At 32.1% G+C, this 21,793-nt stretch overlaps 1 protein-coding gene and 1 long non-coding RNA gene across 2 annotated transcripts; one reads left to right on the top strand and one right to left on the bottom strand.

The window, feature by feature from the left end:
• Positions 1–896: 896 nt before the first annotated feature.
• On the top strand, positions 897–19,962 carry LOC100740727 (O-acyltransferase like protein-like). The gene is made up of 11 exons (XM_012385948.3): positions 897–1,167; positions 10,900–11,111; positions 12,574–12,785; positions 14,332–14,423; positions 14,810–15,003; positions 15,146–15,481; positions 16,071–16,270; positions 16,835–16,967; positions 17,378–17,567; positions 17,780–17,922; positions 18,173–19,962. Exons 1-11 carry the CDS (start codon positions 897–899, stop codon positions 18,689–18,691), a joined length of 2,502 nt encoding a protein of 833 aa, XP_012241371.1. The 3' UTR covers positions 18,692–19,962.
• Positions 4,129–6,603, bottom strand: LOC105680805. The gene is made up of 3 exons (XR_004461740.1): positions 5,390–6,603; positions 5,174–5,313; positions 4,129–5,105 (listed from the first exon to the last, which is right to left on the bottom strand). It is a non-coding gene; the product is annotated as an uncharacterized LOC105680805 (long non-coding RNA).
• Positions 19,963–21,793: the final 1,831 nt, after the last annotated feature.

The following is a 21,793-nucleotide window of genomic DNA, read 5'->3' as shown; positions in this document are numbered from 1 at the left end:
ATCTGTGTAACATTCACGAGTATGTTCAAGATCATATTAGGTTAGGAAGAATATACGAGTGTGTACAAGTTTCTAAGTTGTTGTTATTATCCCGATATTAGCACTGTATACTCTTAAAGGTCAATTGGAAATAATAAAAATAAACGTTATTTTCAAGTACACTATCTTCTGTATCACAGATGAAAATGGAACAAAAAGGGAGTCGCAATGATCTACATAAAATTTAGAGATATCCAATTACAATGATTAATGTACAGATACGTTATAAAATTAAAAATACTTTTGGGATGCTATATCTTAAAGAAAATGCATATTATAAAAATATTATGATTTGGATGATAGTTCCTCAGAAACTTTTTTTAAATCACATTAAGTTCCTATATAATTGTTATGAAATTTTCTAAATTTGATTAGCAAGCTATATTGATGAAATTCTATATTTAACTCTTACTGTATTTATGTCATTAAATTTAACCCAGTAAATAAACAAGTAAACAAAAAATCTCGTTCAGGAAAGGAAGGAGAGGAGGGAAAAGTCTCGTTTGTCGGGAGTAAACAGTCAAAGTCATCTCTTTTCACGACTCTTCGTTCGATCTTTCTTCCTTCCTTGTTGTATTCCTTGGAAGAGAGACAGATTACTGTGCGCGTAATCCTCCGGTCGCATCGATAAGAGGTGCCCATCGTCGAGTCGAATGCTTTTACCCCCATCATCGTGCCAGCGCCTCGAGCAATATATAAATGCACCAGCGATTGACAGAACGTACAGTTCACGTTTCAGCGCCTTACGCTCCTTTCACGCGTGTACACCTAGGCCAATAGTGGACACGTGATCGCGTACGCCACGTGCTTCGGCCGAAAAGACACGTGTGCTAACTTAGGCCTAACTACCCGTTATTATGGAGTTCATCGGTAATTTTCTACTTTGTAAATTCGATATTCTCAGTTATAAATCGGGCTCCTCTACCTCGTTCGTTGGTTTTTGGCTTCTATTGTTATTGTCGGTCGGGTTTGGTGAGTTAACGGGAACGGCTGATAAACCAGAAACGGTGTTGTTGAATTTTCTCTCAAAACCCTTCGCACCCTCCGATGGTGCATCAGAAGAGTGTCTTCGGGACAGCGCCGTTTACTTGAAGGAGCTCAGTCAGTACATGCCATGGGCTCTTCAGAGTAAGTCCAATTTGTTAGTTTTTTACTTTTCTCAATTTCTTGTGTTTCATTTTATCTAATGATTTTGTCTAACAATCTAATGATTTAATTGACATAGGGTTAATTCTAATGTTCCAGTTTTATATATGTATAACAGGCTTGATTCCAACATAACTCTAAAAAAAATGTATTTTGTACGCTTAGTTTTTATGAGTTAAAAATAGATAACTAACTAATCGTTGAAAGGAATAGAAAAACAATAGTGACTCATACAGGGGAGGTATTAGATTTGATTCCAATCTTTTAAGAGGACGTTCAAACACATCATTCAGAGATCTTTGCCGTAAGAAGAAGTTTTACTAACTGTTCTATCAACATTTCAGGACATTAACGAGTTAATGATTGCCTAAGATAATACTGGAAATGGAATCGATTCATGTATTTATCGACATTTATCAATAATAGATTGATAAACGTATGCTAAATGTACACATCATTATCGTTACATTCACTGCATATTATCGGTTTCGTTCATCAATGACGATTAATGTAAATCTCGAAGCTCCAAAGTTCCCATAAATTCGGGGAGGGACTACGTAAGAGGTTAAGGCGGGATTTTTGTAAGGGTAAAATGCGTGCGCAGGATGTGCTGCGCGCGCATGCATTCGATGCTTTCTACTAAATATGTACTACGTCCGCACATTTCACAAGACTTGCCATAGATGAGCAATGCACCGTTTTGCAGTAACCCTATAGAATTTAACATTTTTTTATTTCAAATATTGACTGAGATTCAATCACTTCCGAATCGGTACTGAAGCGCGCATGGTGGCGACTATGTTGGGAACGTTTTTAGGACGCGCGTACTATAGTTTTCTTTTCGATGAATAAAGATCTCCGAAATGGACAAGAATTGGTAGAAATCGCCATTCATCATTAGTATTTATTTAATTAATTTAGTAATTATTTATTTATGTAAAAGGATGACAATTATTTTACTTTTAATTGAATTACAATAACAATAATAGCTTGTAGTAGATGACACTGTTAAGTAACATACAATTCTGTAGAAGAATTAATTATAACGTAATATAAAGGTAACTTTACTAATTATTAAATATCACTAATCTTCATTGACTATAACTAGTGTCTTCTCATTTATTTATTCCGTGAAAATTGAGTGAAAACGACGTGAAAATCACAACAGTAATTGATAGTAGATAACACTGTTCGATAAACGCAAATAAATATCACTGATTACATGTAATTTAAGGTTACGTAAGCGATTTCTAATTCTGGAAGAAGCTAAATTACGGAAATGAAGTAACGAATAACGGAAGTTAGTAGCAAGTTTATGAATTTGAGTGAGTGAACATTAATTTACATAATCAGGCAAGAAGATCATGTACATTTCGTAGTAGTTCAAATGTAATGTGAAAGATTAAAACACGTAAATTTTGTACAACATGGAATGAGAAATAAGTTAAAATGGATTAAATATAGTTTGATACAGCAATGCAATATACAATATACAAAGCGAATAAAACAAAATTTAAAAAGTGTAGTGAGATTTTCAAATTACATGACCTTATAGGGACGAAGTTTTGATTGGTACATAGTATGTATTTATATATTTACAAGTATCATGATTAATTTTTGATCTCCTTAAAGTATCGAATGAATTCGAAAGGAGATCGAGAAACTGGATCGAGACGACTCTCTTTCTTTCTCCTTTCAATCGAGGTGCAACAGGTCGTTCACCTGCAGGAGAATATGTTTCAATTTAAGAATTAGACATATTTTGTCCATATGCCACTTTTTCTCCAATCTACAAAGGACGAACGATTCTTTCTGACAATTCGAAAAGAAAGGAACCGAATGTCTAGACCGAGTGAAAGGTGCCTGGGCCGATGATCAATGTTGTTTCGATAGAAGAATTAAGGGAACTCCCTCGAATTAGAAATGTTATTTCGAAACCTAGACATTAATCATTCAGCCAAACGATTTCAAATGTGTCTTTTGTTCAAATTGGGTATATTGCTAATTACGTTTGTTTGTTATAAAGAATAAACTTTTCAAATCTAGCGCGCATTCGATAGTCTGTTTAAAGCAAAATTTAATCAAGTTTTTTTGTACAATTGAACTATGATAATATTTATATTTGACTTAAAATTGTGAAATTGTGAAATATAATATGTACTTATAACTTGTAAAATTATTAATATTATTAATTAATAACTTATTATGCAAGAGTCCAGGTATGCCATGAACCAAAAGAATCACTAAAATACTAAATAATCTGACAATAATTCTCATGATAATTGTTAGTCAATATTTGAACTTGACCTTAAGTTGCTGCGAGTAGACATGGGACAGGCACGTAATCGCTACAACATCATTATAACAAATGGTGTTACGTAAAGTGATCATTGTTGAATCACGTAATTCCCATAAAGAAAGAAACTCAATTGATTTTAGATAGCAATTAATCATTTCTCCCGGTTCGTCACGGTCAACGTCGATTTCATGAAAATGTCACAAAATTTGTCTTTATAAATTATTTCTGTACAGAATATATCAATTATTAATTCAGCTGATAATGAAAAATGAAAAATTAATGTAGCAGTGTTTACATCCTTGATTGTAATTCAATTAATGAAATCGATATAATATAAGGAAATTATGTCGAGAAATTAAAACAATACATTGTATAATGAAAAACAATGTTTATTAGTCTTATTTTCATGTCGATTTAATTATGCTGCGCTTCGCTGACCCGTAAATCCATTAATACAAAGATAAGCTAAAAATTTTCGCAGATGATAATGTTCTCAAAAGATCGCATTAATTACATAATCAGACATAATGCGTTGTGTTGATATTTGTTACATGTTGTATAACATCTCATGTTGTATAACATATATAAATGTATTTCCATACAACTATTTCTTTATATAAGTCATTTTTTTGTTAGGTTCTCTATTTCCATATGTACAAAATTCCATTCATAGAATTAAATTTAGTAAAATATTTTTAAATGATAAAATTTTCAACCCACTTAATACATTTCTACTTTTTTAGATTTCTGGATTTCTCCATTTTATTTCGTTATGTCAACATTTTGTATATGACTCTTGTACGGTAATTTACCAATTAATAATATTAGTGAATTGACGAGTCACGAATTGTAGGTTGTAGATTTTGTAAATAATTTGTAAATAAATTGCTATGACGCAAACTAACTTATTTATATTGGTAACTTTTAACCTAAGGCTTGTAAAATTTCATTAGTAATATTAGTTAAATTGTGCAAGAAAGTTAAGATCTAATGGGGTGCAAAAATAAATGACCATGAAAATCGTGTTGCTGCAACGTCTTGGAGATTAACAAAATTGTCCTTGAGCAATATGTGAACATTGATGATGGATGCTCGGAATCTGAATTCGATGATACAATGTTGATATTGACGTGAAGCGGGAGCAAAGAAAAGATTATGAATTCATCGCGATTACAATTACGTCATAACATTGCACGTTTATTTGCAGATCTTCGTAAGTCACTTTATTTTCGCGATGTCGAAGTCGACTGGAAGAACTTTAAGATAACCTCGTATGTCCATAACACATGTTTTAATGGAGGATTTGTTAGGCATGTGAGAAAGATTGATCGATTTACCTGAAGCAATTTTTTGATAAATTAGTCCTTCACTAATCCCCTTCTAATCCTCATAATCTCTTATTACTAATCTCGAAATAAAAGATTTCTACAAACCAACACAGTCTAAATCGCTTACCTCCTCCAAATTAATCGTCCCTCAAATTATTGATGTAATTAAACTATCAGTAACGACCGCAACAAGGAATAATCAGATCCGATTGTGCAATATCGACAATAATAGTTATCATTAGTTCACGTAACAGATGACAGTACATTTCTGTTTTCCCAGTCAGGACTTCGACCTAAACAAAGAAAATGCACGTGGTGTTTATAGGCTTAAGCCATGTTGTGCATTTTTCTATCTTACAACCTTGTATTTATCTCTGCAATAAACTACTTTGAATGCTTTTCAAAACATATGTCTTGATAAAAATCAAGTTAAAAGTTTCGTCATCAACATACTACAACAATTGTTGCTATATTGCTACATTTTTCCACGACTAAAATAAGCTAGTGAATAAAATTTTCATGTTTATTTCGATTAATAATGGTAATAAAAGGTATTAACTTCTTGTTAAATTCTTACCTTTGTCATAGAATCCTATGATTTTGTATTTCAAGATTTCACATAATTATCGGCGAATCTGTTAAGACGTTAAATGGTGTTAACCTGTGATTAAGTTTGTGCAGAAATGGTAGTTACTAGTGACGTCATCTGGCGAAATGTTAGTGAACTATCGAGGACTCATAGAAGGAAATGTAGAGGATGAAGAAAGGGAATTGAATGAGGAAAAAGAAGTGTTTCTGAGCGTCGGTGAATTGGAATGTGCGTCATGAGGCGAACACAAACTGGGTCACGAAGGAATAACGTCTGTGGCGATGACCGTCCTTGTGTATCAAAGCTGGTCTTTTTGCTCACTGACCGATGATCGATCAATCTTTTCTCTTTCCGATCCATTCTTAGACTTTTCTTACACGACAGTGCTTAGTACACATGTACTTATAAATAGGAATTGTTGAAAATATTGACCTTTATTTATTATTGTTATTGTTATTTTATTCTTGCCGACCGGTTTCCTAAGACTGATTTTTATCTTAACAAATTAAAAATTGTTTTTATGTGAAGTTTCGTTCTAAGCATAATTGATCATGCTTTTTTTCAATTTAATGTTCATTAGTGATATTATAGCTGCATTGTTTGCCAACTCTGATACCATTATCTGTGGTATCACAACTAGAAAACGTCATTTTGCTGCACCATTTAAAGATTCCGATATCATTATCCATTGATAATGATACTGTAAAAAAGAATCTTTATTTTGACACGTTGTTTCTTGATTATGATGTTCATTAATAACACGCACTATTGTTCAAGATTTAATGTAATAGTTTTTTGTTTAGAAAAAATTTGTTGTAGAAAATTTTCATTCTAATTTCGTATATAATCATAAACAAAAAGACATAAGGCGCATATCCCATTGAGTTTAAGGTTATCTGTTTAAAATACCATATCATTTTGACACATGTTTCACTGATTACTGTTATCCAATTGCAGAGTCTGTGAAATTTTAATGAATCTCTTGCGTACCTTCTTTACTCTTATTCTTTTGTGGCGCTACCACCAAACGGCTAACGGTTCGAAGCACTGTTTCGATAGCTCTGATACGACTACTGGCACGTTCTAATGTTATTATTACATCGCCATAGCCGATGAACTATTTCTTGTGTTCTCTTTACGGAGAATATTTGCCTAATATTCAAAAGAGAATTTTTTCAATAATTTCGTCTATTAATTGAGTATGAAGATTTCTGAATTGTAACCTCCAAATTGACAGCATCGACATTTATCATTTTGTTACCTTGATAAATATTCATTGCTCAATGTTCAGAATTTCGTAATAAAAAATATATATACTGCATTTGGCCAGCTGTGAACTCCACGATGACGTATATAACTTGATTCTCGATTTTTTATGCGAGTTCTTTCGTAAAAACATTTTCGATTGGCTCTTGAATCGGCATCTGGTAATATTCATTTCGTAGAATTAAAGAAAGGAAGAATGACCTGTTAAAAAATGAGGAAACGAAAAAAAATCTTTCATCAAAATCAATATTAAAAATTTTTCATCATGCGGGAGCTCCATCATGGTCATTGGTTAAAATAAAGAACTATTAAATACGACAAACTGGCAGAGATGTTAAATTATCATGATACGAAGGTAAGTAGCGATTCTTCGAAAAGAGTTTTTTATCTAAAGTTTCAATTTAGTGATATGTATGTTAACCGAAAGATATAAAAGGAACAAAGTGAATTTTTTGTAATTTGTAATTTTAAATCATAGCTTCAATACTACTTAGGTATACATACTTTTTAATGTTATTATCGTCTGAGATCATAAAATATCTTTTAGAGCTTTTCTTACAACGCCAACTTACAACTTCCAACTTACAACTGGCGTCTTACAACTTACAACTGGCTTCTACAGTCCGAAGAAACTTCTATTTTCCAACGAGGAAGAGGAAAATAGAAGTACGTTTGAAATGCGTACGGTTGAAATACAGTAGATCCAACACGCATAACGACGCGTACATATGACATACAATGGCGCATTGAATACGTAAAATTGCAAGGATCTGCCATGTTAAATGTCAGTCGTAGCTAGCGTTCACGATTATCTAGGAAATTTTCCTCGAGAATCGCTCGAAAAAGAATACTTCTCGCAGCGATACTGAGAACGTGACTCAGCTGTCATTGATCGGGAAGTATCGATGGGGAAGCAAATGAACTCGTAACCTTAAAATGCTAATTCATTGCAAATGCGCGCTTAAACAATCAGCCTATTCCGGAGATGCTATTAACCCTTGTCGCTTCTAAGAAAAATGTAATTGTTTTTCTAATTTCTTTCTGCAGTTTCTTGCTAGAGCTGCAAATAAGAACGTTCTTCTTATTATTGTATAGTTCAATGAACTAGAAATTTTTTAAAAAATTAAAAAAATATTTTTTCTGCAGTTTCTTGTTAGAGCTGCAAATAAGAACGTTCTTCTTATTATTGTATAGTTCAATGAACTAGAAATTTTTTAAAAAAATAAAAAAATTTTTTATATTATTCAGTACTTATTGCAGTGTAATTTTTTAAAATATTCCATTTTTTAAATCTGGGTTAAAATCTTTTCAGAGTCACATGTAAATATATTTCACTAGTTTCATATGTTTAATAATTTTAAATATTTCAATTGTTTTATATTAATTTTAAATGTCTTATAATTTTTTTCAAATATCTTAAAATTCTTTTACTTCAAATCAAAGTTTCTTATTTCTATAACATAATCGTTCTCCTTTGTCCATTATACTTTGCTTGATCTTTTTGTTTTTCATAGCCTTACTCTCTTACATCACGAATTTTTTGTCAAAAGACATTCTTCATAATAAGAGAAGCAAAAGTTTATTCACGAAGAATAAAATTGCAACGATTCATGGAAGTTTGCGGTTGAAGGTTACTGATAGAATCCATTGAATGAACTATCCTCAAGGTTCTGCGAAAGGTAAAAGACACAGCTGTGTGGATTTCTTTGAAGCTGACGCGCTTTCTGACGGCACTGTAGTGCCGATACGGAAAATTTTCATCAAAAGATCCTTTAAAATATGCATATAGTCACTGTTCATTTGCATCATAATGTAGATTAAAGAAATATAACTAGATAATAAGCGGAAGTGCTTGAGTCTTAGAATATTACAATTGAGGCATTCATAATAAAAAGGACCCTTGTTTATATGTGGCATTTTTCGGAAAAACGAAAGAATACTTTAGTATCTTTAATTTCTTTTCCGTACATTTCAATTTTTTGTATCGAAATATTCATCATTGACAAGGGTCGCTTTCATCAGTCCTTTAACTGTAATTAAATTGAAGTTGAACAACTCATATAACAATAGATCCTTTTACATTGATATATTGCAATGGCATATATGGAATATGAGTAGGGGTAAATGTCTTCTGTGAATAGTGTGTTTTTCTCGTGAGAAAAAACAATGAGAATTTTGCGACTTCAACTTTGCGCAACGTCTCTGAGCTGATCACTTTATGTAACATGACATATGTTTACATGCTACGAACATGTGTTGTGTATATCGATGCACTTCGTTTAGATAAATGACACTGTATAATCGTATAACTCGCATAACGGTTGTTTGCGAGTAGCCGGCATGTCCTCGCTATCGAGCATCAATGAAAAATCCGCTCTATCGCGCAGTCACTTTTTCTTTCTTTTATCCCTATCGGCCGACCTGTTTCGCAATTCACGCGTTACCCGCACTGATTACAGTTCCCGTGTGTTTCTCGACTATCTCACTTCCGTGTAAGAGAGGTGTCGGCATTGAGTTTATTATAATAGTTTTAATTCTCTCACAGATAGACACATGTGCTAATGAAGAAAAATTTTTTAGATAGAATTGAAAGATAAAGTTAAGAATAAAAAGGTACGTTTTGGAAAATAGTGTAGGAAACTTCTATTTTCACGATTTTTTTAATAATTGTAATTTGGAGGTTAAGATTAGCATGATTGTTGTAGATATAAATTATATAAAAAATTGCAAATCTTTATGTTAAAATGTATTTTTAACTTAAAAAATTGATTTTCAACTGATCAATCATTAATTTCAAAACGTGTAATTAAACGGTGAATCGCATAAAAGTTGTAACAGAATATTCTGTCGAATAATAAAAACAAATTAACAGACGTTAACGCTCTTGTTTCAAGTAATTGTGGGCAAGAGTACTTCAAAAGAAGCATGACTGCATTTGATCTTACACGTGTCTCGGTTTTATCATACATACACATGTGATAGGTTATAGTAAATACCTCCGGACTTCCAGGTGTATCTCCGCGGTAATACGATGTGCTTCTTCATAATTGAGGTTATTCACTTTATGTACTTTGTTTCATAATTTCCAACGCATATGTATGTCTTTTTCTTCCGAATTTACATATACATTTATTTCTTCCACAGTCTACCATGTGGTACAACAATTAAAATGTATAATTCGACATATTAATCAACCGATTCTCAATTTATGCATCAGTGAATGTAGATAAAAATAAAATGAATGCAAATTGGAACATTTAATTTTTGCTAGTTAAATTATATTTACTTTTCAAAGATCTGTAGTGAATACGAGATTTCATTCTGTTTACCAATTTTAAAATGAATATTGGCGGTGAAGATGAGTATGCACTCGTATGGCAGTAATTTATCGAGAGAATCACAACGTATCTACTAACCATTTAAGTAGATAAACGCATGAAAATTGAACGCGATGTAAAACGTGGGTTGTACACCTTGATTTCGAAACGCGCTTGGGAATGAATAGATATTGGATAAAGCGCCATTGTCAGATGAAAAAAATGCATAATTAAAATAGTACACGTGAAAGACAAACAAACGATCAATCAGTGAAGAGCGTTGCTAGAGAAAGAAACCTGTTGCAGGCATGTATGTCCTCTCACAGAATCATGCTTCACGACATATATTAATAAGATAGTTGATAATTTACGGTTATTCATTTAAAACTTAAGATTTGTTTATTCGTATAATGTTATGCAGTAAAGAAAAACATCTAACCAATTCCTCACGTCAACGAAACCTTTCAAAACGAAAAATTCTAATAACTTCAAATAATATATCAGGCTGTAGAAATTCCTAAAAATTATGAAATAGCATGAAAATATAAGTGATGAAGATATTATCTAAAGGATTAAACGAAACGAAAGAGGTTATGAAGAGGACGATGTAAATATACACCATTAGTATTCATACGTATATAGAAATACACAATTATAACATTAATGGCAATTAGATAGCGTGAAATACAAAAATTTATTTTGTACTATATTTAGCAGATAAAATAATCTTCTCCTTAAGTTCCATTTTTTTAAACTTATTTATAGAAATATGAACGGGTATAACTATTTCACATATGATATGTCACATATGATGGCATATGATGGCATATGAAAAATACAAGAAAATGTAGAAAAAGAAAATCTGAAAAAGGACGATTACAGAGAAAAGTACAAGGAGCTTTCTGTGGATTCTAGTGTACGACGCCTCCGTGAAAATTCCACCGGGTGTAATCACGGGCAATTACCAGCAGTTAGGCAATTATGACGAGTGTCTACAAGTGAAAAGCAAATACGGATTCACCGGAAAGGCGTGCAGTGCCACGGTGAATTTCGAAATCGCCAAGGACAACGGTAAACCACGCCAGCCTGATATGGGTGATCTGCTTCTGAATATAGCCGTCGCCTCGGTGAGTAAAATACTAGTTCTAGTCTATTAATTCTTGTGGAGAAAAATTAATTTTTGATCGTCTAGAAAATATATGTAAAATAATTAATTTTAGTTTCCTTTTTAAGCTGAAGTTAGGAAAATTTTAGCATGAAAAATTACACATAATTAATAAAAATTAAACCACGGATTTTTCATAATAATTAAATATTATTAAACAAAAGTTATAAGAGTGGGAATGTTTTTTCTGTCAAAAATTAACTAAAGTAATCGGAATTTATTACTGGATATATTGCAAACGCTCAATCAAGTTATGACCAAGATTTCGCAATTACGTCACGTTTCTGAAATTACTCCAAAAAATGTTATGCAATTCTCGGTAGCATGAAACATACCATATTGAGACTGCTTTTGAAGAAATTCGCCCGTGGAAAAAGATATATGTATTTATTTATTGGCGAAAAATAAATGATTATTTATTTATTTATTGATCAAAAAGCATCTTTAACAATAGAATACCTCTTTAGTAAACTTTTTTAGCAGAATATATTAATTTACATTATTCATGCAAGTACAATTATTATGATATTATACATTGTCTGAAAGTTTTTTCGTAGTTGAGTTATTAATGTATAATTAATAATGAGTGTAGTTTGCATTGACACGACATGAAGCGATAATGATTAATTTGAAACTAAAATGAAATTAATGATTTTAAAGTCACATATGTATATGAATATGTTATAATTATTTAGACGAAGGCTTCCCAAATTTTTATGGGTCGAGACCCATTTGCGAAAACGGTAATTGCTGTGAAAAAAAAGTTGATTCATAAGCTGATTCATAAGTTGATTCAAAACTGATTTGATATAAATCTGCGAATTGAGAGAAACTAGACTTAGTTAGTTAGACAAGATAGTTGACTTTGGATTGCTAATCTGATAATTTTCAATGAGTAAAACTGAAGAATTCCTTAAGAAATAAATGTATAATTTTAATATTTAAGGCTATACACACTTTGGGAATCTATGATGTAGAATCTAAATGATTAACAGATCGCAAACAAATTTTGCAAAATCTAGACTGAACTTTAAAAAATAATAACAAGACAATAATACCACACTCTATTCTTCACCACGATAACACACAACTCTGATTCATTTAACAGTTTATCGGTCATTGCTCAAAAGCATTATCACTATTCGATCTTATTAATCATTATCGTTATCGTACCATTCAGCGTCTATCACATCGAGATTACCGATCTTCAAGTTGGAAGTACTGCTATCAGTAATATTTAATGGGTTTCTCAGGTTTATCAAACAGATCCAAATTTTCGTTTAATCATGAGATCTCCTAACCACTCTTGTTTCGTGTCTCATATCTCAAAGAGTTAAGAGTGGCAGTCAAACATAAATGAGAACTTATTTTTATTCTCCTTCACCTACACGATTGCAATAAAATATTCGTTCTATTTGATTCAGCAATATACGAAATGGAAATCGGGGCGTTCAGTGAACTACAAGTGGATGTGGTGCGTTCCATCGAGTTGCAACCACACAGAAATCCAGGAGGCGCTCGAGCTTGGCCTCGACCCTCTGAAGGTGGAGGAACGCGTGGATATGGTGATAAAGGTATCGTGTCGCACCGCAGAAATGGATCGGCCGATCTTCGACGTAACTGACTGGGTTTACATGTAGGTAGATCTGCGCATATTATCGTGTTCCAACACGCGGCGCGGCAGTTTTCGCAGTAACGTAAGACCGTGGTGGCATGGTTGTTTGCTCGCTGCTTCGAGGGCAAGGCTGAATGCGTGCATTGCACGGCAAACTTCGCAATTAGAATTTTATCTCTGTTACGTAAAAGTACCGTAACTTTTATTGTTTACGGTATTGACTCAAGGTATGCTTATCGGATCTTTCTCAGAATAATATTGAATTAGGATAATCGAGAAATAATGTATGATTTTTATAAACCATAAATATTTTTGCGATATATTTAGGGAACTGCAGCTATCTTGGATTTCGATGATTTTTTACTGTGTTGTCCCGGGAATGATTCTAAACAATTTTTTCCTATACATGTAACCGCCGTTCGGTCTTAGTTTCCGAGATATTCGCAAAAAACTGTTAATACTACTACACACGATGAATTCTGTTTACAATTGTGCATCGGTAATAACGTACGCGTTAGTATTGGTCGTCGGCTGCCTCGTAGCGGCCGAGTTAAAAAGCCAAACCTAATTCTTATCTTTTATTTATTTGTAGTATATATAAACGAAGCCTGGATGAGCTTGGATATCCCACGGATTCTTCGGATTACAGCTTCATGCACAATTGCTTACTAAAAATAATTACCTTTAACTGGTCTGGGTTAGGTGATAGATAATAACATAATTACAATACATATTAAGCTTTATATTTTATTATTATTGTCTGAAGTGGGAAACCATCTTAGCCATGATATCAAAGGATTTAATTATTCGATTCTCAAAATCGTGTTCTCGTCGGATCAAATTTTTGAAGACATTTCTTCCAGTCTTGTATGTGCAGTTGTGAATGATTATTTAGATTCGTAAAATATGGTACAAAGATAAAGAGATCAATGGCTGATGAATGTAAAGTAATGTAAACGGATCGACAAGCGGCGAACGAAGAGGCGAATATGTCGGCTATACTTGTAACTATGTAGCTGTGTCACAGATACACACATGTGGGCAGAATTCACTGTAGTGGTATCGACTCACTTTCTGAATATCTGAAAAACCAAAAGCGTCCAGCGGTAACATGCAAAGAAAAAAGTTGTTTGTTCCAGAGCATGGTTTCTTAAAAAAAAAAAGGAAAGATAATATATTTAGAAATTTGAATTATTAATAACTATATGACGATAAAATTATAGTGATTAATCTAATTATAGTGATTAATATAAAATTATTTAAAAAAATGAGCAAGTATTTCGTTCAAAGTGAAGATAATTAGAAAATAGAATTATGTGCTAAATTAAAATTCAATAATCTTTGCTAAAATATAAATTTAGCTTCGTAATAGTTTACAAATTGTACAAATTCATAATTCTATATTTTTTGCATAATTTTGCAAAAACAACTTTAATTTCTTTTATTATTATTAAATTAACATAATTAAGATTAAAAATTGTACAAATAATGTTTTCATATATATATATATATACCTATCCACCTGTTCCGTGACTTGCATGTTAATATAGGTCATATCAAATTTCAGATCGATCCTGACGATATTCGTGGTAATCATAATTGCTAGCACGAGTTACGACATCGCTACACAAGGCCATCTGAGTACATTGAACCGAAAAGGTGAGTTGTGTTCGTTCTGTTACGTAAATGAAAATTCAGTGCAAATTCGTCGTTTGATCGCTTTATCTCGTTGTTATTACGATTCCAGAAGAAGGAACTCAGGAAAAGATCGGTTGCGAGATTGCATCGCATATGACCGATAAAGATTCTTGATCGCGCGATAAAGATCAGTGTTAAGGACACTTTATTTGTCTTGCATAAGAGCATTATCGATGCTCTTGGTGATTGATAAGTGTCGATTTCCTATATTCTTTTAATCTCTTCATACTTTGTAGAAAAATGAAAAAAATAGAACTAGATGCAGTGAAATAATTGAATTAAGCTTTAAATTTATGTATTTATTTATTTATTATATACAAATAATGTTGCACACTATGTATGTTTAGATAAAAGACACGTTCTTCTAACTTCGTTCTCCATCTACACGAATGGAAAAAATTTGTTGAAAACGGACAGACACCGTGATTCGATCAAATGCCTCGATGGACTGCGCTATATCAGTATTTGTTGGATCATTTATGGTCACACTCATTATACAGAGGTGGTTGGTGTTAAAATGAACTTGAGCGAAATTCCACAGGTAAAAAAATTATAAATGTTCTATTGATGTCTAAGTTGAAAAACAAAAATTATATGACGTAATCATATACAAGTATATAATAAATTTAAAATACACGAACTAATTTTATAATTTTCAACAAATTAATCTCTTATCTTTCAAGATGCATACAAATTGGGCCAACATGTTAGTACTCAATGCAAATATCATCACCGACACGTTTTTCCTTATAAGTGGAGTTCTAATGGCATACACGGTCCTAAAAAAAAACGAGAAAAATTCACAAGGCTATCTCGACGTAATTGGCCTCTATCTCCACCGTTATTTAAGATTAACCCCGGCATACGCTATGATGATCGGATTTTATGCCACCTTGTTTTACAAAGTTGGCTCAGGGCCTTATTGGGATGAATGGGTCGGAGCTAATAGAGACTATTGTCAAGAAAACTGGTGGATCAACCTGCTCTACTTGAATAATTATATCAATCTATCTAGAATTGTAAGTGAAATTTAGTAATGATGCAATTACTGTGTGTACACTTTCTAATGGAATAATGAATAGATATTTATAGAACAATTTTTTGTATTCTGCATGAAGCGCATACTACCATGTACTTTAGATTGATTTGAATTATTTAACTGATCAATTTTTTTATCGAAGTACGTTGTTTAATAATGGAAGATTAAAATTTAAAATTTTTTATTACATGTTTCCATTGAACTACAAACTTCAAAGAAAATTCTATCGCATTTAGATACGCGGTTCACGTTTTTTACTAAGTTCAATTTTTAATCCTTTTATTCGTTTCTTGAAACTCCAATGTTCTTAACCTCAATTACGAAGAAATGTATTTGCTTGTTATCTGGCATAGCTTCCTAAGTATGTTGCATGACAGATAATTACTTTGAACTAGGCACTCGTGCATTTTGTTACAAAATGTATTATTACATTTTATTTAATCAATTATTGTACTACCATTTAATAAGTATTCTTATTTCGAATTGTTTATAACAAAAAAAAACGTTACACGCTAGGAATTTAGAAATGGCTTGTCCAATAATTGCTTATTTCTTACTTCTGTTTTTAGTGCATGTCTCAGTCTTGGTATCTGGCGACCGATATGCAACTCGTCTGGCTGTCACCGATCTTCTTGTATCCTATGCTCAAGTTCACGCGAAAAATCTTCTTCTGGCTCGTTTTCGCGTTAGGCCTAATTATCTCCATTCTAATACCATTCCTAATAACATTCAGTCTCAGGCTTAGTGGAACTATGCTCTATTACAAGGAGTGAGTGTGGATATTTGCCTTTTTCACTGTCTTCCTGTTTTCTACATGGCGTCCACGAAAAGTTGCACCAAATTTTTAAAATAGATCTTATCTCCTAAAATAAACAAATAATCAGTAAATATTTGTATATAAAAATCATTTACTTTTATTTTAACGAATATTACATGCCTTTAAAGTTTGACAGAATCTTTTCGGAACGTCCTGTATCTCTATTTCTTTTCATCTTGCTACTACGCCGCGCCGTATTGTACCGTCTGATTTATTCCACACACGACTACTTTTTACTTTGAAATAGATATTCCACTCCGTCCTTTCTTTGTCATATTCATATTTCGAATGTTTGATATTCATTCTCAGTACTTTAATATTATTGATACTTTTAAATTTACAAAATATTATTTGCTATATAAAATATATTTTGATAAATCTGTAAACATCGATAAAACGATTCAGGGAATATTAAGTATTTATAATACGTCATTCAAGATCATCTTACTGAAACCAAAATTAAAATTAAACGAATGGACCATTAATTTAATCTTCATATTTTTTTGTTTTTGTTAGTAACACGGATGTGGCCAATGTTTTCATAGAAATTTACACAAAAGTTTACAACAGATACGGATCTTATATTATTGGTCTGGCTCTTGGTTACTTGTTGTATCAGAAACGATCAAGAGTTGTGAAGATTCGTTATGTAAGTATGCCAAGTTCTTCTACTTAATAAGTATAATTGCATAATTTTATCATGAAACTTTATCAAACTTGAATGGGTGTTGTCTGGAATCTACAGTTAAATAATATCTTGTGTTTTTGTTTATTTAAATATCTATTTAATTTATTATTCTTTAATAAACTTTTTAAGTATTATTCTTAGTTTATTTTGTATTCTTAACGTTTTGTTAAAACTTTTCATAAATTTACTTGGCCCAACTTAAATTTCGTTTTCTTCATTTAGAAATGAAAGAAGAAGAATATTACGCTGAAATGAAGAGAAAGTGATCGTGACATATGAAATGTGTGTTCATCAAAGATAGTAGCAAAATATATTTGAACGTTTTTTTCATAATCGACATTTTTTAATTAAATCCAAATGATTTTCTGCAGATATACGTGATTTTCGGTTGGCTGGTAGCGGCAGTTTGCGGTTCATTCATATTCATGTGTCCTCGGTGGATGTACTTCGACGACTACTCTTATAACGAATTAGAAGCAAGTTTTTATGCAGGTTTCCACAGACAAATGTTTGCTCTTTCTATTTCTTGGCTTATCTTTTGCTGCGTTCATGGCTATGGCGGTAAGATTTAATTTTGTATTAATCTTTTGTTTAAACAAAACATGACACATTTAGTAATAGTATAAATGCATGGCAATGCATCATTTGCTCCTACTTTCTACACATATTTTGAAATATTAATTGTTAATTATTAGTAATTATAAAAACAAAATACGGGATAAATATATTCATGCGATTATAGAGATATCAATTGTACTTTTCTTTTGTGCAAGGTTTTGTGGGTCAATTTCTGTCGTGGAAAGGTTGGGTTCCCTTCAGTAAGTTAACTTACAGCGCTTACCTGTGCCATTATGTATTTCTCTTAGTAGAAGCTGGATCAGTTCGAACTCCGGGCATAATTTCAACTATGGCAATTGTAAGTAATCTGATCTTTAAATGCATTAAAATAGATCTGTTCTTAATTTTTTATTTTCCAAGTTCTTAACTTTGGTGGAATTTAAGTTTGAACTTAGATTAATTTAAAATCCAACCTTTAAATACTATAAAAGATTCTCAAAGATCGTAAAAAAATTAAACTCAAGCCTAAATCAAATTTTAAATTATTGCAACTATCTTCCTAAGCTCATTTTATACGCAAGCAATTAATTATTTATCGAAACTTGCAGCTTCGCAGTTTCTTCAGCAACCTCTGCCTCACGGTACTGCTTTCTGCGCTTTGGACACTGTGCTTCGAGATGCCTTTTATGACGTTAGATCATACCTTTCTTTCTCACCGTCAAAGTCAATCAAAATCCTTGAACCTAAACCAAGAAAAAATATTCGGTTCCATCGATTCTAGTAAAGAGATCTATCGTTCCACGGAGGAATCTTCTGCTACAATTACACAGGATTGTGAAGGCACCTTTAACCAAAAGTCCAATAAAAACAGCATGTATGATCAGGATTTAAAATCTGACGACAAAGATGACAAGTGTCCATTCATTTTTGTAATTAAAGCTGAAGACAACGATTCATGGGCACAGTTGAGAAATGTTCATCAAAATAATGGTTTTGACGAAGACTCGGATCAACCGTCGAAATCTAGAACAAAGGAAAGAATGGATTGTTGTTACGAATCGATCGTAAACGAGGAGTTCATAAGGAAAGAAGGATCCAGGGAATCGGATCAGGCCACCAGTAGCTGATCGACAATTTACCCGTGTAATATCGAATCAGCTTGCTGGCCAAGCGTTTATAAGCGAATAGAGGCGAGATTAGGAAACGTCTTTAAGGAATTATATAATTGATATAGTGATATCTATTTGTTGATTCAGGCACTCTTGTAGGTAGTGAGTGATAGCCATATCGTAGTTTTTCTCTGAATATTTGTCTGTTGCAAGTATTTTGTGTATTTCTTAGTCGTTATTAAGGAATATCGCCAGGTATGTGGTGTGATTTAAGAAATAAAGATTCTTTGTACGATGATAAATTAAGAGTACGTATGGTTTAATGATAAGTTTAGTGGTTTCTATCAAGTGAATCTTTGAGAACTATTTAGTGCATTATTTTAACACCACATTTTAATATTACATTATAATATTACATTTTAATATTACGTTGTTCTGGAATGTTGGGATTAGATGGACAACTTGGGACCATATTTGACATACTTTGTCTATTTCATTCCAACATTTCAGTATATTTATATATATATATATATACGTAGATGTACCAAATTTCATATAAGTGGATTCATTATAGAAAATAATTTGTTATCGTACGGAGGATCATCTTTTTTATAATTATATATTATTTGACTCCATTGTGTACTTATAGATTTAGTTCGAAGTGTTTCTCACAATCCGATGTTGATCCATCGGTGTGAAAATAATAATTTAATATGAACGGGTAAAGGTTAGTTAAGAAATAAAGGTACAAATTAGCTGTGAGAAATCATCGACTATCATTAAGTGTAGTTAAGAGGTGTTTTCTCGATGGTCAGTTTATAAAAAGAAATAGAACTTTTACAAAAATAAAAAGTCAGTAAGGTTATTTTTCATTATGCTTTATAGTTCAAATCGAAAGTGTACGTATTACATTCCAAATTCGGAAATCTAACAGAATCAGTGAATACCGTAATTATGTATTCCAATTTCGCTAATGTTATCTAACTCAATATTTTGTTAAGTATACTAATAATACTGCTTAATAATGAACAATGCTCTTTTATGTGGTTATTGTTAATTCAGGATATTAAGATCAATTTTAACAAATTCAGTTAACCTCTTATCCAATGTTTATAAAACAAATACTACTTAAGTCAGATATTATACATACTATTAACTTTTAACTTTTAATCAGTAAAATTAGACAATACAGTACAAAGTACAGTATTACAACTAATATTAAATACTCTAATTATAGATTATATTATGACCAGGAATTAAGGAACAAAATAAACTTGTTAGATCGCTTTCGTTTTGTTGAAATATTTCTTCCGCCATGCTCAACTTTTCTACACATGAAGTATACAATAACTAGGAACTAATTACCGACATTCTTTAACACCAATGATATTTTTTAATGATGTTTGTTATATCGATATTTTATAATATATATATTTAGACTAATCGCTCTTATATTTAGGCTCTTCTTATCTTGAATACCTTGGTATATATTGTTTATGAAGAAAAAAAGATGAATTATTTAATGTATAATACAATTATTCTTCATTTTTCCTTTTCAATATTTCCTAAATTGTTTGAATTATTTTATGATATACAAATACGTAAATATAATCTATGATATTAGGACGATAAAATAACAGGAAAATAGGTCAGGATAATTTCTAGTTACTGCAACATTAGCCTCAGTTCGTGTCACTGTTTACTTAGGTCTAAGTCTTCAACTGATGCTTTTACCTCGCTTAACGTTTTCTATACGAACACATTCTTTTCATTTTTCTAACGCGATCCACGAGAAGTAACAAGTAAGCCGAGAAGAGAATGAACTGCTTGTTTTATCCGTGGAAGAAATTGATACCTTACGACTTGCAATGTAGAAAATCCGTCCTTTTGAGAAATCAATTTTTTTTTATTCTTCTTTGTACTTAAATACATTAAATTTTTACAAAGAAAAATAAAATTTATTATAGAATGTGCATTTAGAATGTATATTTCAGAGATTTGTATAATAAAAGATAAGCCGATTTTCATCATCGAGTAATACAATGAAAATTGAGTCAAAAGAGGGTTATTAGAATTGTTATGAAATATATGTATATATTGGTTAAGCGACAATGAATATGTGGGAATTTGATGACATCATTAACAGAAAACGTTCCAAGGGTTGCAAGTGCACTTGCAACACGTGCTTAAAGCGCCCTTGGGACGTTCGTCCTTCCGTGGGAAAATCAACCCCATATTTTCGGTCAAGTATTTAAAAAGGCATCTGCGTGCTTTGCAGATGATTAACAACTTGGGTAGGCAATTGAAGAAGCCTCACAACTTCCATAAGGAAGAGAGGAAAGCTCTTAAGAAATGTTCTTCTTTCTTTTTAGGTTATACATAAGTATTTACGCATGCATTTACTAAGCTAGGTTAAATTTAGGTTACTAAATATACATTAATATTAGTTCAATTATCTTAAGATGAGATAAAAGAATCCATTAATCTATAGAAATTATAATTTCGCCATGCCAGCTGTTAATGTGTTACAGTCCTTCGCCAATAATCTAATTAATACAGTCCATCAACAATAGAGCCATCTACATTGATAGTATCATATCCAACCGCCAGCACAACCCCTATGTAGAATGGAATGCATTTAGTTATTACGGAGTGCGGAGGAGTGGATGGCAGGCGTGATTCGTGATTGCGTAAATTGGGGTTAGGTTCTCGTAGTCGGTGGAAACGGTAGACGCCCCGTTGTGAGAAATACAGGGAGCGGATTTCAGTGCTGGACCGTCATCCACGTGTGGTCGACATCTGCGACGGCCCATCGTTTTTCCGCAATGAACTAACGCAACGGCGAAACATTTGTCCCCTCTATTCTTCTCGTAAACGTCATTTATGTCCCTGCCAATATAGTCTGGTTTCGATACTAGTTTCCATACACAGCATTCAACCGTTCTTTCCACGCTTTGTTAGCATGCACAATGAACTGGTAAAATAAGAAAGAAGCTTTGAAACACGGTAGTTACGAGTATCGAGAATTTTTGGGGTTAGGTTGGTATAGAATGATATAGAAACAGTTTTAGGAATTGTTATGTATACAGTATTCTATTTCTTTATTCTTATCGTCTGCAT

Source organism: Bombus impatiens, unplaced genomic scaffold (assembly GCF_000188095.3).
Source record: "Bombus impatiens unplaced genomic scaffold, BIMP_2.2 scf_0023, whole genome shotgun sequence".
NCBI classification, from domain to species: Eukaryota; Metazoa; Arthropoda; class Insecta; order Hymenoptera; family Apidae; genus Bombus; species Bombus impatiens.
This window is presented reverse-complemented; position numbering and strand designations above follow the sequence as displayed.

What these genes read in the sequence shown, in the direction of transcription:
- LOC100740727 (XM_012385948.3), top strand. Translation starts at nt 897, where the DNA reads ATGGAGTTCATCGGTAATTTTCTACTTTGTAAATTCGATATTCTCAGT. An exon ending in ATATCAATCTATCTAGAATT is followed by an intron (nt 15,482 to 16,070) that starts GTAAGTGAAATT and finishes TTCTGTTTTTAG; the next exon opens with TGCATGTCTCAGTCTTGGTA. An exon ending in TAATTTCAACTATGGCAATT is followed by an intron (nt 17,923 to 18,172) that starts GTAAGTAATCTG and finishes CGAAACTTGCAG; the next exon opens with CTTCGCAGTTTCTTCAGCAA.